We start from the raw sequence: 20,939 nt of genomic DNA on the forward strand, positions 1-20,939 counted from the left end.
ACGTGCTTTCCAACTGCTAGGTTGGCAGGAGCTGGGACCGAGCAATGGGAGCTCACCCTGTCGCGGCGATTTGAGCTGCCAACCTTAATTTGTACAATAAATACTACCTCCAATATTGGAGGCTATATGCCTCTGAGTATCAGCTTCTGGGGGGCACAAGAGGAGAGAGTGCCATTATAAAGGTAAAGGTACCCCTGCCCGTACGGGCCAGTCATGTCCAACTCTAGGGTTGTGTGCCATCTCACTTAAGAGGCCGGGGGGCAGCACTGTCCGGAGACACTTCCGGGTCACATGGCCAGTGTGACGAAGCTGCTCTGGCGAGCCGGCACCAGCGCAGTACACGGAAACGGCGTTTACCTTCCCGCTATAAAGCTGTACCTATTTATCTACTTGCACTTAGGGGTGCTTTCAAACTGCTAGGTGGGCAGGAGCTGGGACCAAAAGACGGGAGCTCACCCCGCCGCGGGGATTCGAACCGCCGACCATACGATCGGCAAGTCCTAGGCACTGAGGTTTTACCCACAGCGCCACCCGTGTCCCCTGAGTGCTGTTATAGTCATCTCCTATTTTAAGACTCCCCATAGACATCTAGCTGGCCACTCTGAGACAAGTATGCTGGCCCAGGTGTGCCTTTGTTCTGTGTCTTATGTTTTGGGGGTGGGGGGAGTAATATGGACAAGCACAACATAAATTCAGATAGAATAAAACTTTCACACAGAACATAAATGCATTCCAGACAAAAATAACACAATGAAATTTTAAAAAAACAGAATTTTGTTTCAGTCCCCACTGATTCCACTGGGATTACTTTGGATTGCAGTGTTCACGTGGCTAAGCCAGTTGCATTCTTGAACCAGCTGAATACCATAGTCAGTGTCTCTTGGAACAGCCAGAAAAAAGTATAAAGTAGTGAACTTGCCTTTGGAATTTGCACTATTGTTGTCACAGATCCGACACTGCGCATTGCGTAGGGGCCGACCTGGAACATGCTCCACAAGTTTACAAAACATCTCAGGGCCCTTTTCACCGCAAGTAGCATTGGTGCTGATATGAGCATTGCTAGCAAGGTTTAAAATGGCAGGAAATAAACCTAAAGAGTAAAAGGAAGGTCATTTAATAATTATAATGGTTCTTTTCTCATTACACTTTTATTTTACTCGTGCCTTTAGAAGCCATTTGATGATACCAGAGAGGGCTCCCCACATTTTTCAGATTTCTGTTACCACTGGGTTGATTTCTTAAATGTGCTTAGACTTAAAGCAACATGTCCTACATTAACTCAATTAGGAAGTAATCCTAAATATGAGAAGCCAGTGTAATCTGTGCCATCTTAAACTAAATCGGTGTTAAGTACAGGATGCCAGTTTCAAACTTTGTTCAGGAGTGGGGTTACTGCCAGATGAGGCAGCGGAAGTGTGGCAGATGGAAAACTGGAAATAGAGTTTGATTTACGCCACCCTTTTTGCCTGTGTATGTTCCAGTGGATTTACAGGTCACATGTCTGAAGTGAACTGTTAGGATCAAGCATAAATCTCCCTATCCGGTCCCATCCCTCTGCTCCCCTGGAACACCCATTTTTCAGGGCTTACGCTAGTGTAAATTCCAGAAGTCTTGGCTCAGATGGATTAGCTCAATGAGCCAGGATTAGTGAGTTATGCTCCCATCATGTCTCTGGCTGACCTGGGGTTGAGGACTCAAGGAGACGAAGTCTGGCTGTGCTGAGAACCTGTAGGCTGAGCTAGAGTCCTGCCACATCCTCACTCACTCATCCCAGATGGTCTAGGGTTAGGGTTAGGACTGCGCCTTTAGCATCAGTTAAGTACTCCATAGAAAAAGGAATGACTATCTGCCAAGAGAGGCCAAAGGAGTGGTGACTATGTGCCATGCAACACACACACACAAGGCTCACACAAGCCATGTACCACATACACATATGTGAATACATGCAGGCCGGGAGCACAGCACGTCCCATTCGCTGTACATGCTACATTGCATCTACATATGCACTACTTTCTTTGCCTTCTAGGTTTGTACACACATAAGTATGGTTCAGACATGTAAACAAATGGTACAATAAGGCTGGAACCTGCCACCACAGTGCTTTGCCCCAGCTTTAAAGGCAAGAGTGCCCCTGGGGTATCTGAAGAGGGCTTGCTTGCTTTGAGTTTTGAACAAGATACTGTTGCCATAGTCTTTCTGTGACCTCAGCCTAAGCAAAATGTGTCCCCCAATTAAATAGTTTAGATTGGTGGCCCAATGTAAACAACTTGCAACTGCGAGGTGTATACTTGAATAAGAGAAATTGCAAACGAATTAATTGGCTTTTAAACCCTATCCATGGCCATTTCCTGCCCCTTCATCTTTGCTGAAAGAGGCCTAACAAGATTTTTAAAAATACCAATCAAGACTCAGAGAAAACAAGAGAGCAAGATAGACGACCAAGTGCTAAACTAAACAAGGAAGCTGTGTAGGTTTTTGTTTTGTTTTTAAACCTTTCCCTATCCTTTCACACAATGATGTGAAGTTGTCTTTGATTTGTATTCCTTTGATTACTCAGCTGTGCCATTTTGTCCAAAAAAGAAAGAAGTTCCCACAGGGGAAAAAATGCTACCTGATACTAGGAAACATGCAGATGTTTAAGACCATTTGACCTTGAATATAAGTCATACCTGGCACAGTAACAACCAATCCTAAATACAGTATGTGAAAAAGAAATCTCACCTATTTGCTTTAAGTACAGTCAGCTTGCACTTCACTTGTTTAGGGTCAAGGAGGCTTAAGTAAATGCCAAACTAAAATAGAATGAAAGAATTGAAATTTTGGTAATATGAATTCTTTTTAAAAGAAGTGGTAGGCGACTTGGATAGAGATGTGAGAATTTTTAAGAAGATATGAAAAATCCATTCTGGAGAACTCTCAATGTTATATCAAAACATTTATTTTCAACACAATTCTCCATGCCCAAATATTCTGAATTTAAAATTAGTGGAAGAATAATGAAATCCATGCAAGTTATTGAAGAAACATGGAAGCTAAATATGCTATTCTGGTCTGCCATAATCAATCAGTTCTATCTAAGCATGTTAAGGCTCCGCCCTGCCCAGACCACAAACCTGAGGTCTCCTCAGGAGAGGAGCAAAGACAGCAGGATTCTCCAGCAGCTTACCAAATACCATTTCTTTCTGAGGAGCCAGATGTGGGCACTCTAGTTCCAGGACTGTAAGTCCTCATGGCAGCTGCCAGGTCCCTAGCTAGTCTCAGTCACCACTACTACCCTACTCCCCCAGGACTACAAGAATGGAGAAGACAATGAACAAGGCACAAACTTCAGTCACCAGCAAAGTGCTCATCTAACCATATTTGAGGCTATGCTGGAGTTGGAGGATGCATATGGAAGCAGCTGCTTAGATCAGGACATTACTGCAAACCAGTAAAGGGTCCAGCCTCCAGCTCCTATGGACAGTAGGCCCACAGTTTACATGGGGGTTATGTTCTGTGGGTCCACATGTCAAGGCAAAATCACATAAAGTTAGGAAGACCCCTGGAATCACCCCCCTGTACAAATTCATTTTGTTAGGGTTTTTGCTCAGTTCTCCAATCTGTTCAAGATATCTTAAATCACGATTCTATCTTCTGCAGCATTATCTACGCCTCCCAGTTTGGTGTTACCAGTAAATTTGATGAGCATCCCCTCAATTCTTTCATCCAAGTAGTTTATAAAGGTGTTGAACAACAGGCCTAGGACAAAACCCTGTAGCACCCCACTTGTCACTCCCCCCCCCCGGATGATGAGGAACCATTACTGAGTTACAAATCCAGCTAACAGTTACTTCATCCAGACCACATTTTACCAGATTCTTAGTGAAATGTGCCCACAGCAATCCCCTGATCCACCAAGCTTTTAACTCATATTAAAAAGAAAGAAAGAAATGAGATTTGTCTGGCACGACTTGTTTTTGAGAAACCCATACTGGGTCTTAGTAATCAAAACATCCTTTTTCTAAGTGCTCACAGACTGACTGTGTAATTATCTGTTCTAGGATCTTTTCTGGTATCAATGTCAAATTGAGTTGCTCCATAATCACCATATTAGACATCTTTCAACCTTCTCTAAGGAAATATCATCTTAAATACAACCTTGAATAAACCATGACTATCTAAATTCATTTTGCACTAAATTCGGACGTTATGTTTTGGATTAAGTTACAGATTTTGATTGTTACAAACAGCATATATAAAACAGCTTTTGTTGTTGCTTTTGTTCCCAGAACGTAGCACTAAGAAAATTGACAAAATAAAGTCTTATTTGAAAGGGGTAATTATTAAAAAAAAAAAAAAAAACAGCAACCAGTTGCAGATAAATATTAGGGTGAAGGCGAACAATAAAAAATTGGGTGTGTTTTATATGTCACCAACTCAGCCACATTACATAGGGGCAAAAGGCAATGGGTTATTATGCATCCGAGATGGAAATTCTCCTGTGTTCAAGTATTGATTTTCAGACAATGTAGATACCTGCTTAGAACAGTTTCTCTGTCACAGCTTACAACCTAAAGTAAAGGAGACAGATGGGCAGTTTGCCAAAAAACAGCAAACTTGCTAGACCATAAAATTAGTTATTGCTTTTTCAACAATACCCTTTTCCCACATGCTCCAAGAGTCTAAACTTTTTTTTTGTTATCTTTAGTGGCTCCTGTCTTTTCTTAAATCACTTTAAGCACAGACTATATTTTCCCACATAGAAATATTTCCATAGAGTTGCCTACTTGCTTTTGAATCAGTGACACTTATTTCGTCATTAAAATTGAATGCTGAAAATTATGAGACCCGGAGCAGAATATTTGGTAGTAGAACCAGAGCCGTAGCTTGGTGATCTTGTACCCCTGGCAGAACCATTCAGATTGCACCCCCTAGACAAGGGCAAAATAGCTCTTATTTCTAGACATATTTATGGACATATTTTAGATGATTTTGCACATCCACCCCTCGCCCCATCCTCACCACCCCCAACTACAGCCATGAGTAGAACTACAACAAAGATCTTCCTTGGGACTTTGCCCCACCCTACATGACTATGGTGATGTTTGAAAACCAAGCATTCAATGGATGGGGCTATATGCCTTGTTTTGGGATGGCTGAATCAGTCAATGGAAAGTGCACCCAGATTTCCTGCAGGGGGGAAAACCAGCCTGTTACAGTTCTTTCTTTCTTTCTTTCTTTCTTTCTTTCTTTCTTTCTTTCTTTCTTTCTTTCTGACAACATCCTTCTTTCTTCCATATATCTGATGGGAACGTCAATATCTGTTGGTTTCTATCTGGAAGGGGGCAACTATTGTCCAAATCTCTCAGTCACCAATGTGTGAGTCCAGCCCATTTTCCTTTTCCTCTCTTTGGTCAAAGTGTTTAGCATGAAATACTTATCTGGCATGCAGTGGGGAAATCCTTGGCTTGTCCAAATGTATACAGTCAAACTCTAGATTCCAAATTAATAAGGTTTATTAAGATCAGGAATAAGGATGAGGGACAGAGAAAGTAGGTATCATAAAGAGAAAAGTAACTGTTTACGCTCGACTCAGAGGAAATAACAAAAGATGAATTGCAGCCTGTCATACCTCATGATTTTGCATGAACAGATTTGTCACAACCCAGTACAGTGACCTGGAGAACTTTTAACACATGCATTATCAACCTCACCAGCATTCCCACAGGAGAAGCCAATGCGTGTACAAACTCCTTTTCATTCAAGGATCCAACATGGTTTCATGATTGCTTTTACTATTCTGTTGTAAATCCTCCTTGAAGCTCATTTTTGACTGAATGGTAAGGAATACAGTAGTTATAAAATCTCCTGCTACTGAAATTAACATGGACTTCCACATGCCTACAAAATCCATGGGCATACTGAAGCATACACAAACCTCTGGTGAGTAGCATTTAGTAAAATAACTGAACACCTATAATTTTCATTAAAATTAATAAAATAATTTCCCAAAGATGACACCTCAACATTCACTTTTTAATAACATTATTATGCACTATAGTTATCAGCCAGCATCCTTAACTACTGTCTCACTAGAGCCTCATAACAATTACAAGAATTGTATCCAAAGCTTCCTGTCCCACAGCATCTGAATTACATTTTAAAATGCTGACTCAGAAAAAGGTGATTTCTAGCTGGTTCTTGCTCTTTTGTAACTGGAGTCCTACGATATCTTTCTCATCTAATCAACTGGGCTTCAGGGTAGTTTGTAGTCTGACATACCAAGTTTTTGTCATGCTTGCTCCTGTGAGGGCAGATCCCTTCCCTATTATCTGCACTGTGGATTCTTCCATCTGCCACCTCACATCTTGAAATGTCTTGCTGTACATCAAGTAAGCTGTTGATACATTTTCCTTTAGTTTTCCCTGCTTATTTTGGGTTATCTGAGATTAGTTCTTGAATTACAACACTGCTGGTTTGACTACAGCATTAGTTACTACTCAGTGATACTCACTGGTGGAGGAACGGGAGTGCGAAGAGAGCGGATCACCCCCAGAGCCATGGCTCCATCTTTCCAATCTTTCCTGGCCCATAATTAGGATTTCTCTGCCTGGTTGTAATTCTATTCACACTTTCCTAGGTTCCATTGAACTAAATGGGATTTACTTCCAAGTATACATATTTAAGATTGCACAGTTAATTCAGAATATTCACACATTAAAAACTGAACAATTATTCATTCTTAATGTTTTAAAAGAAGTTCAGCAGAAGGCAGTAACACCAGTAACGTAATTCCATTTAAGTAAAAATGATGACTGAAGCTCTGAATGGTGAGGTGCGTGTTTATAGAAGTCCCACATAAAATGTGGCTGATTATGGATATAATTTATGTGAAGTGCTTCGAATCCTTAGTGTGCTATAAAGTGCTCTGTTTTATTGGATTAAACTGCTACGGTACAGTTTTTACATGTGGTTCCAATAAAATGATACTAAGAAATAACAGTGGAATTCTCAGCATGATAAGAAATAAATAGATACAGTATGAATAACAGATGATTTTGGATATATTAGGATCAAAGGGAGGCAACGATATTAATCTTGCTCCGTGTGCAACATGGACATAGAGGAGGCACCATCCAATTTGCAAAGCATTATGCAATCCTTTTGGTCAACATTCTGAAACAGCCAATTCCCAAGAGGAAGCAATAAAACAATCTGCCGCTGCTCAAGCATTTCTGAGTTTAAGGTGATATCACTAAAGCTCCCAGTCTAGACCCTTTCAAGTTACTGGCCACAGAAACCCCACAGAGAACTTTCCTGTCAGTTTAGCAATCACCACAGACTGCGGAGTGTAAAGTAAAGGAAAACCCCAGCATATGTATGGAGATAAAGCAGTGATGAACACAGCCTTATCTCCCAAGATAAATCTCGTGAAATATTTCAGAGTTTATGGGGGCGGGGGGGGGGGGAGATACAGTGCTGAGGCGGGGAAAGGGTCATTATTTCAAAAGGTGTTTTCTCAATCAAACCTGTTTTTGGAACTTACAAAACAGTAAGTGACCATGGGTTGTATCCAACTCCTCTGGACCTTGTTTTTTAAAGAATAATGAACCTAGATGGAAAGGATGAAAAAACTGAAGGCTCTTAATTATTCTTTGATATACAAAGTGAAGATTCTCAATGTCAATACAACAATATCATTTTGGCTATAAGGTAACTCATAGTGGAAGTGTTCTCACAATTTGATTTGCACATTTCCAAAAATAAAGTGAGTACTTCTGTATATCAAAGGATGATGAAGTGATCTCATATTGTAGCACTTTTTCTAGTTTATATACTACACTTCTTTGTTCTCTCTGGAAGATATCAGCATGGAGTGCATCAAGGACAACAGCTGTGGAGCCCTTCTTTAAAACAAAAGCAATGGTGTTGAGGCTTTGGCTTCTTTTTTAGGATAAGCCCCCCCCCCCCACCTTAAAACCTGTAAATGGAAACCTAGTAACTAATATCCTGGTGGACATGAACAAATGTACATTATTTGTTGATGGCAAGGAGATTTTACGTTAATCTTTAGCCTGCTTAGGACAGTATTCACACTATTCTTCTGTATCACACATACCTTAGCACTGTACAAGCAAAGCAAATACCTATTTTGCTATACATTAGGCTGAAAATAACTCTGGTTCACTTTCCAAGCCATGTTGGGTGTTACTCGACAGTTGGGTTCTAGCCCCATGTTGGGCCAAAGATTCCTGCATTGCAGGGGGTTTGACTAGATGACCCTTGTGGTCCCTTCCATCTCTGTAATTCTATGATGACACCATGGTAAACAGTAGTAGAAAGCTAGAAGAGGATCCTGAACTAGTTTACAGAATAATCCACACCAGGCTCAAGTCAAGCAACATTTAACATCGTATCAAGGAGCCAACAGAAACAAACAAAAAGTTTGTTTCACATAAACAAAGCAAGTTTGCACTCTTACATGTCTCTCAGTGGCTCACAGACAAAAATATGGCTAACTTAGCCCAATAGCTTGTCATATCATGTCCAAAGGCTGTGAGATTATAACTAGTTTAACTACCAAAAATATCAAAGACACCAGTAGGATTTGGAACACATTGTTATGCACGTGGCAAGGGGGTCACACTGTTTAAATGTAAAACTCCAACTCAAATGTCTATGAAAGGCACTGAACAGCCCAGATGGTGTCCATAAATTTAATTTTATGCCTCTCTCTTTTTTCTTTAGGAAGAGCTGCAGTTTTTCCAACCATGCCGTAAGTTGCATAGCAATTGGTTGAGCCATTAAAGTTATGGTATTTCACCTTCAACCTTTTTTTCCTACATTACTCCTAGCAAGTGTTTTAACAACCACATTTCCTCTTCCCACCCACCCCCACACCCTTCTATTCCATATGTATACCCATGATACCTCTTGGTCAGTATTAATTTATAATGAAATATGTTCCTTCCAGTTCTATCCCTTTATTCTGAGATCCCTTTGTCTCTTATCCATACAGGTTACTTGTGTGAAAATATATATGCTTAAAATGTATATGTGAGAATATTTAAGTTTACCTTGGGCCATGTAATAGACCTGCAAACTAATAATACCAGTTCTTAGAAATTGCTTTTCTAAACTGCTCAGTGTGCTTGACATACATCAATGCAGTAAGACTGATAATCACCTTTCAGCAAGGTTACTGAAAAGGTTAGGGAAAGTGCTATAAATACCCAGGGTCAGTTTAAGGCATGATGGGAAACCATGGTTTCCTTATTCATACACCATCTGGAAAAAGCTTCAGGCTTTTCTGTATTTCCCCTCCTTTCTCCTCCACATTCACACACAAGTGGAGACTGAAGATTTTAGCTTAACTCGTGGCTACTCTGATCAGTTTAAGCCAGCTATCTTCAACCTTTTCATATGCAGGACCCACTATTTACCACACTGTGCATTGTGGGACCCATTTCTTAATATTTTACTATATATTTGCATAGTGGTAGTGCTTTTGTTGCAATCTGGATCAGGCCACAATCCACTAATGGGTCCTGCAGTAGTGGACTTTGGTATTTAAAATTTCAACAGCGCCTTGCGCAAGGCCAAAAATTGGATCTCTCCCTCGCCTCTCACCTTCCGTTCTGCTCAGTTATGTTGCCCTGCGATGCCCCCAGGCTCAGTGCCCTGTGTGGCAGAACTGGTCATGCTGACCTAAACCCGCCTCTGTATCCTGATCTGACAAGCCACCTCCAGGTCCTTATTTCCGACAAGCAAGGATCAAACCACGGTTTACACAGCTGGTTTGTTCCCTAAGGAAAGCAGAAGTGCACAAGCCCAGGGCTCACCAAGGCTCACACATGTATTAGGAAACCATAGCTTCTCATTATAAGCAGACTGCAGGACTCTCTGCAAGCACTGGCAATAAGCTGATTCTTGGTGCTTAAAAAAGTCCTTCAATCAGCAATGCAGAGGGGGAAATGCTCAATTTATAGGAACATTTCCCCCTCTGCATAGCTGATTGGTGCCTTTTTAAAGCACCAAGAAGGGGCTTCAAAGGGCCTCCTTGAAATCACCAATCAGTTTATCTGCAGTCACAGCAACCTCCTTTGAACATTGACAGGTTTCAATTATCTGGTGTCATTATGACATCAGGTGATCGATGTGTGTGTGTGGCCCTACCAACCTGTCAAAGTTGACCAGTGGGGGATCTAGCATTCTGCCTCTGCATTAATACCCAAGTCAGTCCTAAGTATTTTTATTAATCTGATTTACACCCAAGTCTATTCCATGTTTTTAGAGCAACTTCCAGCAGTTTTTCTTAATGATAATAGCTATTGTGAGGCAGGGAGCCAATAATTTAAGGAACTCAAGATGTTTAGTGGTAAAATAAGAGTAAAACAAAACATTATTAGTCTAGTAGCCATTATATGTTGAAATCAAATGCTCCCAAATAACCATTTTTTTAAGCATGTACCCATAATATGGAACCATGGTGGGGTCTAAGAGGATTTGACACAGCCACCTTTCTGAAGCTAAACAGGGTTTGAGTCTGGTGGTACCTAGAGGAGAAGCTGCCTGGGAACCCTATCCTCCCACCTCTATTTCCATGATGGACAAAAGGACACTGGCAGAGAAAGGGAGTGTGGTGGGGGCAGCCTGCCCCAGGTGTTATCCCTCAGGGTGGTTGACATCGCCATGCCACCCCACAGGGATGCTGGCTGCAGGCGGCTAGCCCCACTCCCACAGGGCTACACCTCTGCAAAAGGATACAAATTCACTAAATAATGTATGGTGTGCGGTTATATCCCCTATATTACAGATGGGGTGGAAGATTTTGGATTTTGGTTCACAGTTGAGCTAAGATTTCTACTAAATACCCTTCAGGTTACATGTTAAAACATTAAGATTACACCCGTACCCATAGCAAAAGGAGATTTCTGGGTCAAAGGCCAGGGCAGATATGCAACCCAGTGCTGAAGCAAGCACAATGACCACAGACGGTCAAAACTGTTCTGCTATATTGCAAACATTTGTGAGCACATTAAAAACATACTTGCTGGCTAGAATCAAAGGAAACTATGCTTCAGAATATGGTCATCATAGCTAATGTTGTGGAGTTACTGCATAATCAGCGTTTTTAGCAAGGCAATGGCATTCTTACATCTTAAAGCTCCTTTGTTTGCTGTCAGGAAATATGCACCCACATAATGAAAAGCAGGAAATGCTGAAGAGACTATTTCACCCAACATTATTTTCAATGGTAATCAAGCACATATATTTTGGCTGTCACCAGCAACAGGTTTCATTAGGTAATGGAAATGACTTGAGTAGCTGTCTTAGTAATGCAAGAAACTAGGTTTTGTTAATTTTATGTTATTTTGAGTTTCAGCTGTGTTTATCTTCAGCAAAAGCAATGTAGGCATTTGAATTTTCCCCACATTCTTGGGATTGCTTCTGGATTAGCATCTTCAGATAAAAAAGGAATGCTGCATTCTGTAAACCAGTTGCAATGATTTGATAGCCACAAAATTCCAGTAATGGGCAGACATGCTTATCTGTTATCTGAATAAATGAAAAGTGTGGTCTTCTGCCCAAATCATAAAAAATGGGGAAGGTTTTTTTTTCCCCCAGAAGAAAGCTGAGAAGTTGCAGTGTGTATTTAAAGGGAATAATCAAGACTCTTGATTATAACAACAGAGGCTCTGGTGTGGACTCACATGATTCATATATATATATATTCCCTTTAATTTCAGTGGAGGTGCAACTCTGCATACACATTACTTGTACATGCAGCATAGGTGAAGCGATTAGGAAAATGCTATGTGTATACTTCAGTGCACATACAGTGGTGCCCCGCAAGACGAATGCCTCGCAAGACGGAAAACTCGCTAGACGAAAGGGTTTCAGGTTTTATGAGCTGCTTCGCAAGACGAATTTCCCTATGGGCTTGCTTCGCAAGACGAAAACATCTTGCAAGTTTGTTTCCTTTTTCTTAACACCGTTAATACAGTTGCAACTTGACTTCAAGGAGCAACTCATAGAACGCAGTGTACATAGTAGCCTTTTTTGAGGTTTTTAAAGACTTTGGTGATTTTTGAAGCTTTTCCAAAACTTCTTTTGCAGCCATTTGGTAAGTTAAGCTTTTAAAACTTTGGGGGGGGGGGTTCGGATTTTGGGTTGGGGTGCTTGGAATTCAAGGACTTGGTGTTGGGGAGGGGTTTGCAAGAATCTGGAAGCTTGTTTTTTTCTGCATTTTTATGATTTTCTGTGACCATTGGGGCACTCTGCTTTTTTAAAAAAAAATCTGGCTTTGAATTTCTGTGTGCTGGGTGGCTGGGGGAACAGTTGGGGAGGGGTTTGCAAGAATCTGGAAGCTTGCTTCCCCCCCCCCTGCATTTTTATGATTTTCTGTGACTATTGGGCCACTCTGCTGTTTTTTTAAAAAAATTCTGGGTTTGAATTTTGAAATGCTCTTTACAGTATGTGTGACTTTAAAGGGCACTTAATAAACTCTTGTTGTACCAAATTTGGCTTTGTTTGGACTTTTTTTGATCATAGGAACGCATTAATTGATTTTCAATGCATTCCTATGGGATTTCGTGCTTCGCAAGACGAAAAATTCGCCAGACGAAAAAATTCGTGGAACGAATTAATTTCGTCTTGCGAGGCACCACTGTATGTGGTCCAAGATAAGGTTGAATACGCATATTATCTGGGGAAAGAGGTAACATGCTTTTACCTTGATACTCAGGACCTGAGTCTATCTTTGCCCAACTCCATTATAATGTCCCCAAAGAGACAATATATAATTGCGGCACTCAAAGTCTCATATAAGATTTAAAGATAATTACAGAGGCACCAGATATCAGGCTGTAAGAGCTTAAAATTCTTCTTGCTTGTTTACAGGTCCATAAAGTCTTTCTAGTTTGTTTATCAGGGTCACTAAGTTGTCTGTTTCCTCATGTCTTGCCTCATTAAGAAGATAGCCCAGAGATGCAAATCCCAGATGACACAAACCACGTGATGCATCATACCTTCTTTGTAGGATATTGCTTAACTCATTTCCTGTACAGCACAAAAACCCATCACTGTTTTAATGTTATCAACAGAAGTCAAATAAAGATTTCAGCAGATTCTTATGTGCCAACTGCTATTTTATCTGGGTCAAATTTATCTCAGATTAGAATTTTGACCAAGAAATGTTCACTTATTACTATTAATGATTAAAATTTTCAGTTCCCACATGCGGTCATCTCTAAAAACAAACACAGCAAATAAGTACCCAGAATGCCAATGGGCCTAACAGCTAGAATGTTTCCGGAATTGTCATGTTCAAATATGTCTAACAACTTGTTGGATTTATTATGCCTATACACTTTTAAACCCACCCTTAATGTAATTTGAAGAAACAACCAGTGCTTCTTTCTTTCACTACACATTCAACACTATTTTTCATGTGATGTAACACCTACACTACACAAAACTTGTGATTCTCCAGATGTTGTTCAACTCCATCTGCCATCAGCCCCAGTCAACATGTTCAATGGGCAGACATGGGAGTTGCAGTCCCGCAAGTTCCCCATCTCTGCAATAGAGAAACAACTGCATTTCCACTTTCACACATGGTGCCATTTCTGGTTTGATACAAATACAGTGGTACCTCGGGTTAAGAACTTAATTTGTTCTGGAGGTCCGTTCTTAACCTGAGGTACTACTTTGGCTAATGGGGCCTCCTGCTGCCACCGCGCTGCCGCCACCCGATTTCTGTTCTCATCCTAAAGCAAAGTTCTTAACCTGAGGTACTATTTCTGGGTTAGCGGAGTGTAACCTGAAGCGCCTGTAACCAGAGGTACCACTGTATATCAACCATGCCTTTAAAGTGGGGATGCTCCCATACTCGCTATTAACAGCTTAATGCACATAGCCAAGGTAGATCTGTATCCTTTGTATGTGACTAGCAAAGAATTACAAAATAATGCAGGATCCATTTAGGCAAATAAAGCCCCCCAAGATTCCACTGGTGCACAAAACATGTGCATTTTACCAAAACACATACACACACTACTCCTTATGCACTAGTCCAGAGCACCCAGCTGCTTAACAGTGCTTGCGATGGTGATTTTAACACTGCCTTGACCATGTGCTACATATTCGTCTTCATCTGTCCTTTCTGCTGTGCCTTATTCTTTATTTCATCACACTTGCAGCTCTACCAGACTAATTGAACTGAGGCCCCAGGGCAAGTCTTTTGAATGGGCTAATCTGTCATTGGTAAAATTGAGAGGAACTGGCTCATAGGTAACTTCAGCTGGCCCTCTTGCATCTTTTAACAACTCACACAAATGATTTATCCATAGGAGCAGGGAAACTATGGAAGAGGGAACTGGAATATTGTACACCAGTTGCTGGAGTAGAATTCTGAAAATGTATGTTTCCATTCATGGAAGCTGATCCTTAGTTCTCAATGAGGTTACTAGTCCAGCATTAGCTCACACATTGGAACACATGCCTCATGCAGAGCTAATGTATGTGCCAGCCCCAATGCTTTAGAGAAGACGTAGCACTAGGGTCTTAATAATGTGTGTCAATAAATTAATTAAGGCTTATACCAATTCTTATACCAATTTACTTCACAGGGATTAAGTTTTAATGAGGCATATATTGGATTGTGCTGTCAGTTAAAGTATTCATGCAATAACTAGCAATGCAATTATGACATCAGTATGACCCAATGTGACCTATCCCTATATTATGTGTAGCCAACGTGGTTGCCTTAATGCGGACTACAACTCCCTTTGTGCCTGGTGATTGGTCCTGCTGACTGAGACTGCTGGGAGTTGGAGTCCAACAGCATCTGGATGGTGACACATTGGCTAACCCTGCATGACTAGTAGTGTGGCAATGGATGAAAGAGCACATTTTGCCACCATCATGATGGGAGACATAGATAAAGCAATATACGCTTCCAGCCTGGCTACAGATTGCCTCTTATGCCTTCCTAACTTCGGTGCAGAAACTCTGCCAGAAATTTAACTCAGTATGCATGAATGCAATCTCTGCGACTTACAATCTTCTGAGAATTACTTCTTTCATGTGTGATACACACTGCAAAAATGTCGTGTTTCTTTCTCTTTTTTTTTAGGGTTTCCAGCCATCATAGACACAGAATGTACATATTAATGAATTTTCCCAAGCTCTGTTTCTCTCACCGTCCAGCCCCAATAATAAGGCATGCCATCATCATCTACTCTGAATGGCTGACTACACACTTGCTTCAGCGCCACACAAAAGCAGTTTGATGAAATGTGTCCTTTCCCTGGGACCCCATCGTTCACGTGCATCATTAGTCCGGGATGCAGTAGCCCTTTTGCAGCCTGTGGGTGAGTGCCAGATCCTATCTATCTAATCCTCAAAGTGGCTGGAAGCAAAAATCCAGAAACAAGGCGTTTGGGGGCAGGGAAAAGCCCAGCATCCTCCAGGAGATACAATGGCAAGCGAACCCCCTCCTAGCAGTCCTGAATGCCTGACTCTGTCCATCCAGAAAGAAAAGAACAGTTTGAGGAGGGAGGGGTAAGTCTGTCAAGTTTGGCTGCTTGTCCTTGTTAGCAGACAATGAGGGAGCATTTGTGAAAAGCATCCCCCCCCCCCCGAAATAATCACATGTTGATCTGGAAGCAGGCCAACAGCATCAAACTACTTAAAAACTTTTTTTAAAAAATGCCAAGAAAGTTTTTCATACAAAAAACCGTAACAAAGAAAATCTCTTGAGTTCCACCCAAACGTGTAGGGGGAATCCCAAACCAGTCGATTTCCCCCTCACTTCAAAGCCTTCTCCCTACCCCTAAAAAAGTTTCATCTGCCACAAAGCAAATCGGCGGCCCCTTCATCCTGAACAGCTAAGGCGAGCATTGGAATCCACTTCACCGCCAGCAGAGGAGATGAAAGAAAAGGCAGGGGAGGAAAAGAGAAGAGGGGAAGAAGGGGGGATGCAAATTGCAAACAGAAAGTCCTGGAAGAAGAAGAGAGAGGAGGCGAGAAAGCCAAGCGGGGAGCCATTGGGAAAGGCCAGGGGAAGAAGGATCCCTGCCACAGCTGGGGCAGAGGACTTTAACCCACACCAACACACATCTACCAAAAGTGCAAAATAAACCAGAGACGCGCCCAGCCAAGTCTCCCATAGTGGCACCATCTGCTTTCTTCAAGCGAGACAAGAAGCTACATTCTAAACACGTGGTAGCCAGACAATAATGGCTCTTATTTATTTTTAATCTGGTGGCATCGCAGGGGTGTCTCTCCCTAACGAGAGAAATCCCAATCCAGGCTTCACGTGCATTTTTGCCCCACGTCCCTCGGGCAGCGCTCCTGGGCAGCCACAGAAACAGGCTGGTCGCACCTTGCCCGGCTCGCCTTCGCAAACCACCCAGAGGACGTCGAAGCGAGTGACCCGAGGTGGCGAGGAATGCCTGAAGGCGTCGCATCCTCCAAGTGGGAAACCCCAGCGAGGCGGCGGGGGAGGAAAGCCGGAGTCCATTTTTGCACGTGTTGCAACGGCACCCTTCGCACGTGCTCGGCCGGCCACCCCCCACCCCGCCCGGCACTGCCATTATGGGGGGGGGGGAGTCCCTCAAGTCCCGACCGGCGCGGCTTCCTCACCTCGGAGCTGGCCGTCGGCCACGGCGAAGAGCAGCGAAGCCAGGAGCGCCAGTTGCCAGGAGGAGCAGCAGCAGCAGCCCATCTTCGTCCCCCGGGGATTGTTCGCCGGCAGCGGCGGCGGCAGCTCCACAGGTGGAAGCGCGGGAAGCCTCAGCCTGAGAGGAAAGTTTCCCCGGAGCCTTTTTGTTGCTGCTGCTTCGCCCAGCGCGCCAATCCCCCCCTCCCTCCTTCTCCCCTCCCTCAGCCCACCCCTTTATTGCCGCCCGCCTCTGCCGCCCCCTGCGGCAAGTGAGCCTTCCGTCCCTCGAAAGCGGAGAGAGGGTCGGGCAGATACCATTCCCCAAAGGGCGGGGTTCTCCCAGAGGGCTCGGGACTGGCTCCTCCTCTGGGAACCCGCGAGTCAAGAAAGCTGCCCTCCAAAGGCTCCAGCCCAAGATTCCCAGGGCGGTGTTTGGACTACCCGAGCCCTTCCCAGCCACAGCCTCGTCCCTTCCCTCTCTCCATCTCTCCCCCCCCCCCACCCCGCTCGTGGTTCGCTCCAGCAGTAGCTGGGGTAGGCGCAGGGGAGACACATTCTTGAGCCGCTCAGAGCTATTTTAAGCCGACGTGCCGCGACCCCCCCCCCAAAAAAAAGAGAAATCTCCCGAGGAAACAAGAACAATGACTGTAGAGCCGCTTGCGTTTAGTTACGTTGCAAGCTTTGCATTCAACTCAAGGAATCCGTTGTGAGACAGGGTGTTTTGAACACGAAGAATATGCTCTGTCCTATCCATGTGAAATGCCCACCCCGGGACATCCTGTGTTACAAAGGAGAAGTGGCATTTGGTGTTGGAATGACGCTTTGCACAGTCTTAAATCAGGATAAAGCCAGTGAATACATGGGGCGGGAGACAGAGAAACATCAATATACAATGTTCATTTAATTCCACTGTGTATCCGAAGCTGTAACAGAAAAGTTGCTCTCTCACCTTGGAGCTTGATTTGAGCTGCAATTCAGAACTTGTTTTCACGTTTGGAAGGATATCCACAACTTATGAAAAGTGCATTTTTAGGAGTGCACCCCAAAGTTGGCAGTTGCACACCTGACATCAGGGGGCAGAGCTTTGTAGATCAGCTGGTGGAGTTCTGATGTAGGCTGATGGGCACCAGCGCCTCTTTATAAATTAAGCAGCAGGGGCCAAATGTAGGGGCAGGCAGGGCCCAAGCCTGAGGTGCCTGGCTTGGGATCAGGGAGCCTGCCACTCAAATCTCACATACCTAGTACCAACATTTTATCTTCACATTTAAAGCTGACAACACCTTTTTAAAAACCTCATTGCCTATGCAATACCTAGTATCATGAGTGTTGCCTTCTATAACAAAGTTAAGCCATGCATCATAGTTGTGAAATGGGCTACAACTGTGATAATAAAGAAAATATTCTAAATATATTAAACCAATAGAGTGAATGTGATAGATGCTCCTTGCCTAGGGTGCTGTTTGATGTAGGAGCAAGTCACGGCCACTCCACCCATCGTCGCATGTCCTGATGATGGGCACCCTTAAATTGCCTCTTAAGATTTCAAATGCATTTCTATGAAAAAATTGAGTTGGGTAGACAGGAAGTAGGTAGTTACCTGAATACTCATTGAACTTAAAACTATGGTTCCATGTAGATCTTTAGCATGAGATAACTATTAAAAGTTGGATCCGAATGGAAACTCAGTGGTTGGAAAAAAATCAGTCTAAAACAATAGATGAACCAAGACAAAGCTGCGGAATATGCATTTATAACATGGTTCACATGTTCATGGAAACTGACAGTAAACCACATAAATGTTTCTCCATTTTGTACCATATTATATTATTAGGCGGAGACAGGGAGCAGTGACGAGGTATTGCAAACTGTCCCCTTCCCTCTAAGAAAGTTTATTGCTCTCAGATGCAATACTAGATGATGATTCATTATCACTACTGATGTACCATTCAAATACCAGAACATTTAATGGCTTCTGGACATTTAATGGAATCTTATTTTGCATTAGGTGCCAAAATACCTTGCACTGGCCCAACTTGTGGTTAAGAGAGAAGCTGGTTTTCTGACTGTGTCCCCATTATATTGGGGGGTGCTTCAGAATCCTGTCCAAAATATATTAGGTTGCGATTCTGTTAAAGCATCTGTGACAATGAAATTATAGATTTCTACATACTTTCTGGTTGTGAGTTGAAAGGCATTGTGACTCTAATCTGAAATAATTCTAGAGTTTGCTTTAAGATAATTCCATCACTAAATTTGCCTTAGTGTTTGATGACCTGGTATCTTGCTATCTCGATGAGTAAGAAAAGACAACTTGCAAATGTATTCAGTATAAACTGAAGGCTGGGTAAGGGGGATTTAGTAATTTATAAAGATTGTGTTTCTGTGTAAACAAGAGCTGTTGATTAGAGTCATGTTACTAAGAATGAGAAACATGTGGAATCAGAACCTAATTAGGAGTCTCAAGAGATAAATTCTCTTGCTGACTTTTATCATCAGTCTCTGCACTGAGACAAGTAAAAAAAACTTTTCAGGTGTGCTTGAGTTGCTATCACTGACTCAACATTTTAGCTGTTCATTTACCATGACAATATTCTTCTATCTTTCATCTCCTGCCTAGCGGCTTTGAGTGTGCTTCTATTTAAGTCTTAATTTTAAATGCAGCAGTACCACACCAACCTCATTTGGGATAGATCAGCCTCATATAACCAACATGTGTATCTCTAATTAATGCATGAGGGGGTTAAGACCATAGAGTAAACTGTCCTGCCAGGCTTAGCTATGTCACACACCCTCACCTTTGGGAGGAAGAAATACTAAGCTCTTTGTTATCTCTCATTCCACAGTGTGAATCCTACCTGTAAGGAGATCAAAGCTGCATGCTCCAAGTTCAGACCATGTGGTTTTAGCAAGCCATCTTTGTGTTTCTATACCAATAATTTAGAAACAAGGGACGCGGGTGGCGCTGTGGGTAAAACCTCAGCGCCTAGGACCTGCCGATCGCATGGTCGGCGGTTCGAATCCCCGCGGTGGGGTGCGCTCCCATCATTCGGTCCCAGCACTTGCCAACCTAGCAGTTTGAAAGCACCCCCGGGTGCAAGTAGATAAATAGGGACCGCTTACCAGCGGGAAGGTAAACAGCGTTCCGTGTGCTGCGCTGGCTCGCCAGATGCAGCTTGTCACGCTGGCCACGTGACCCAGAAGTGTCTGTGGACAGCGCTGGCTCCCGGCCTATAGAGTGAGATGAGCGCACAACCCTAGAGTCTGTCAAGACTGGCCCGAACGGGCAGGGGTACCTTTACCTTTTTAATTTAGAAACATTTACCATTTTGCAACTAAGTTATACTGCCAATCTTTTCTTTCTGCCGTATGGAAAAGCACATGAATCTGACCTTTGAAGAATTTGTAAATAAATCATTTTTAAGTTACCAAATGTGTGGTCTCTTTCTAGTGCTGTTTTTCTAGAAAAAGAAGTGCTGGAATTCACAATGAACATCTCCCTTGTTCTTTTATAATGGCAATGGTGCCCACCTGAGGTGCCGGAATTGAGTTCCGGCAAGATCCAGCAGGGAAAAAAGCCCTGTTTCTTTCTATGCTAAAGGAAGTGGGGGACTTTGGAAGCAATTTAGAAGTGGATATTTCAAAGGTCTAACAGTCCATGTTTCCATGTTTTACTTTGCTACTAGTTTCAATGGCTATCAGCCACCACTGATGACCAGTCGACAGCATAGTATTCTCTGCTTAAGGCAGAAGTAAGAAACCTGTGGGCCTCTGGCTGTTGTTGAACTTCAGCTCCAGCCAGCATGGACAACAGTCAGGAATGATAGGAGCCGTAGTTCAATAATATCTGGAGGACCACAGGTGTCCTTTCATTAGCATGAAATAAACCAAGACATATAGTGTCACGTTTCACTTGTTTAAAGGGTTCTGAGACCCAAGGGTCCAGGGAGAATCAAAATTACTGAAAACACTGGGAGGTGATGTCCAAGTCTCTCTTCTCTTCTCCCCCCCCCCACACATATGCAAAAGCTCTATGATGGTTCTCTGTTGATTGACCTTGCATGTAAAGAAGCTCAGGCCTGAAGTGATACAGGACCACTCCAAAGCCAGTGTTGGCCCAGCTCCTGAAAGTTAAAACCAAGGTGGGCCTTCTGTGAACCCTTTCAGCTGATTAATTCACAAAGAGAACACAACAGGACATTCTAAATCATTCTCCTTACCAGTGGAACTCATTGTCCAAAATATAGCTGACTCATTGCCCAAAATATAGCAAGGTAAACTATTCTTTTCAGGA

General features: G+C 42.8%; 1 protein-coding gene across 1 annotated transcript in view; it reads right to left on the reverse strand.

The window, feature by feature from the left end:
- The window catches only part of LAMA1 (laminin subunit alpha 1), an 84,662-nt gene extending 67,842 nt beyond the window's left edge, over positions 1 to 16,820 (reverse strand). The window contains exons 1-2 of the mRNA XM_081917963.1: positions 16,630 to 16,820; positions 920 to 1,090 (exon numbers count right to left, since the gene is read on the reverse strand). Coding sequence (XP_081774089.1) covers positions 920 to 1,090; positions 16,630 to 16,711 — 253 coding nt within the window. The 5' untranslated portion in view covers positions 16,712 to 16,820. The remainder of the gene's footprint in view (positions 1 to 919; positions 1,091 to 16,629) is intronic.
- Between the last annotated feature and the right edge of the window lie 4,119 nt (positions 16,821 to 20,939).

The sequence above is a fragment of the Podarcis melisellensis genome, assembly GCF_964234715.1.
Source record: "Podarcis melisellensis genome assembly, chromosome: 7".
Lineage (NCBI taxonomy): Eukaryota > Metazoa > Chordata > Lepidosauria > Squamata > Lacertidae > Podarcis > Podarcis melisellensis.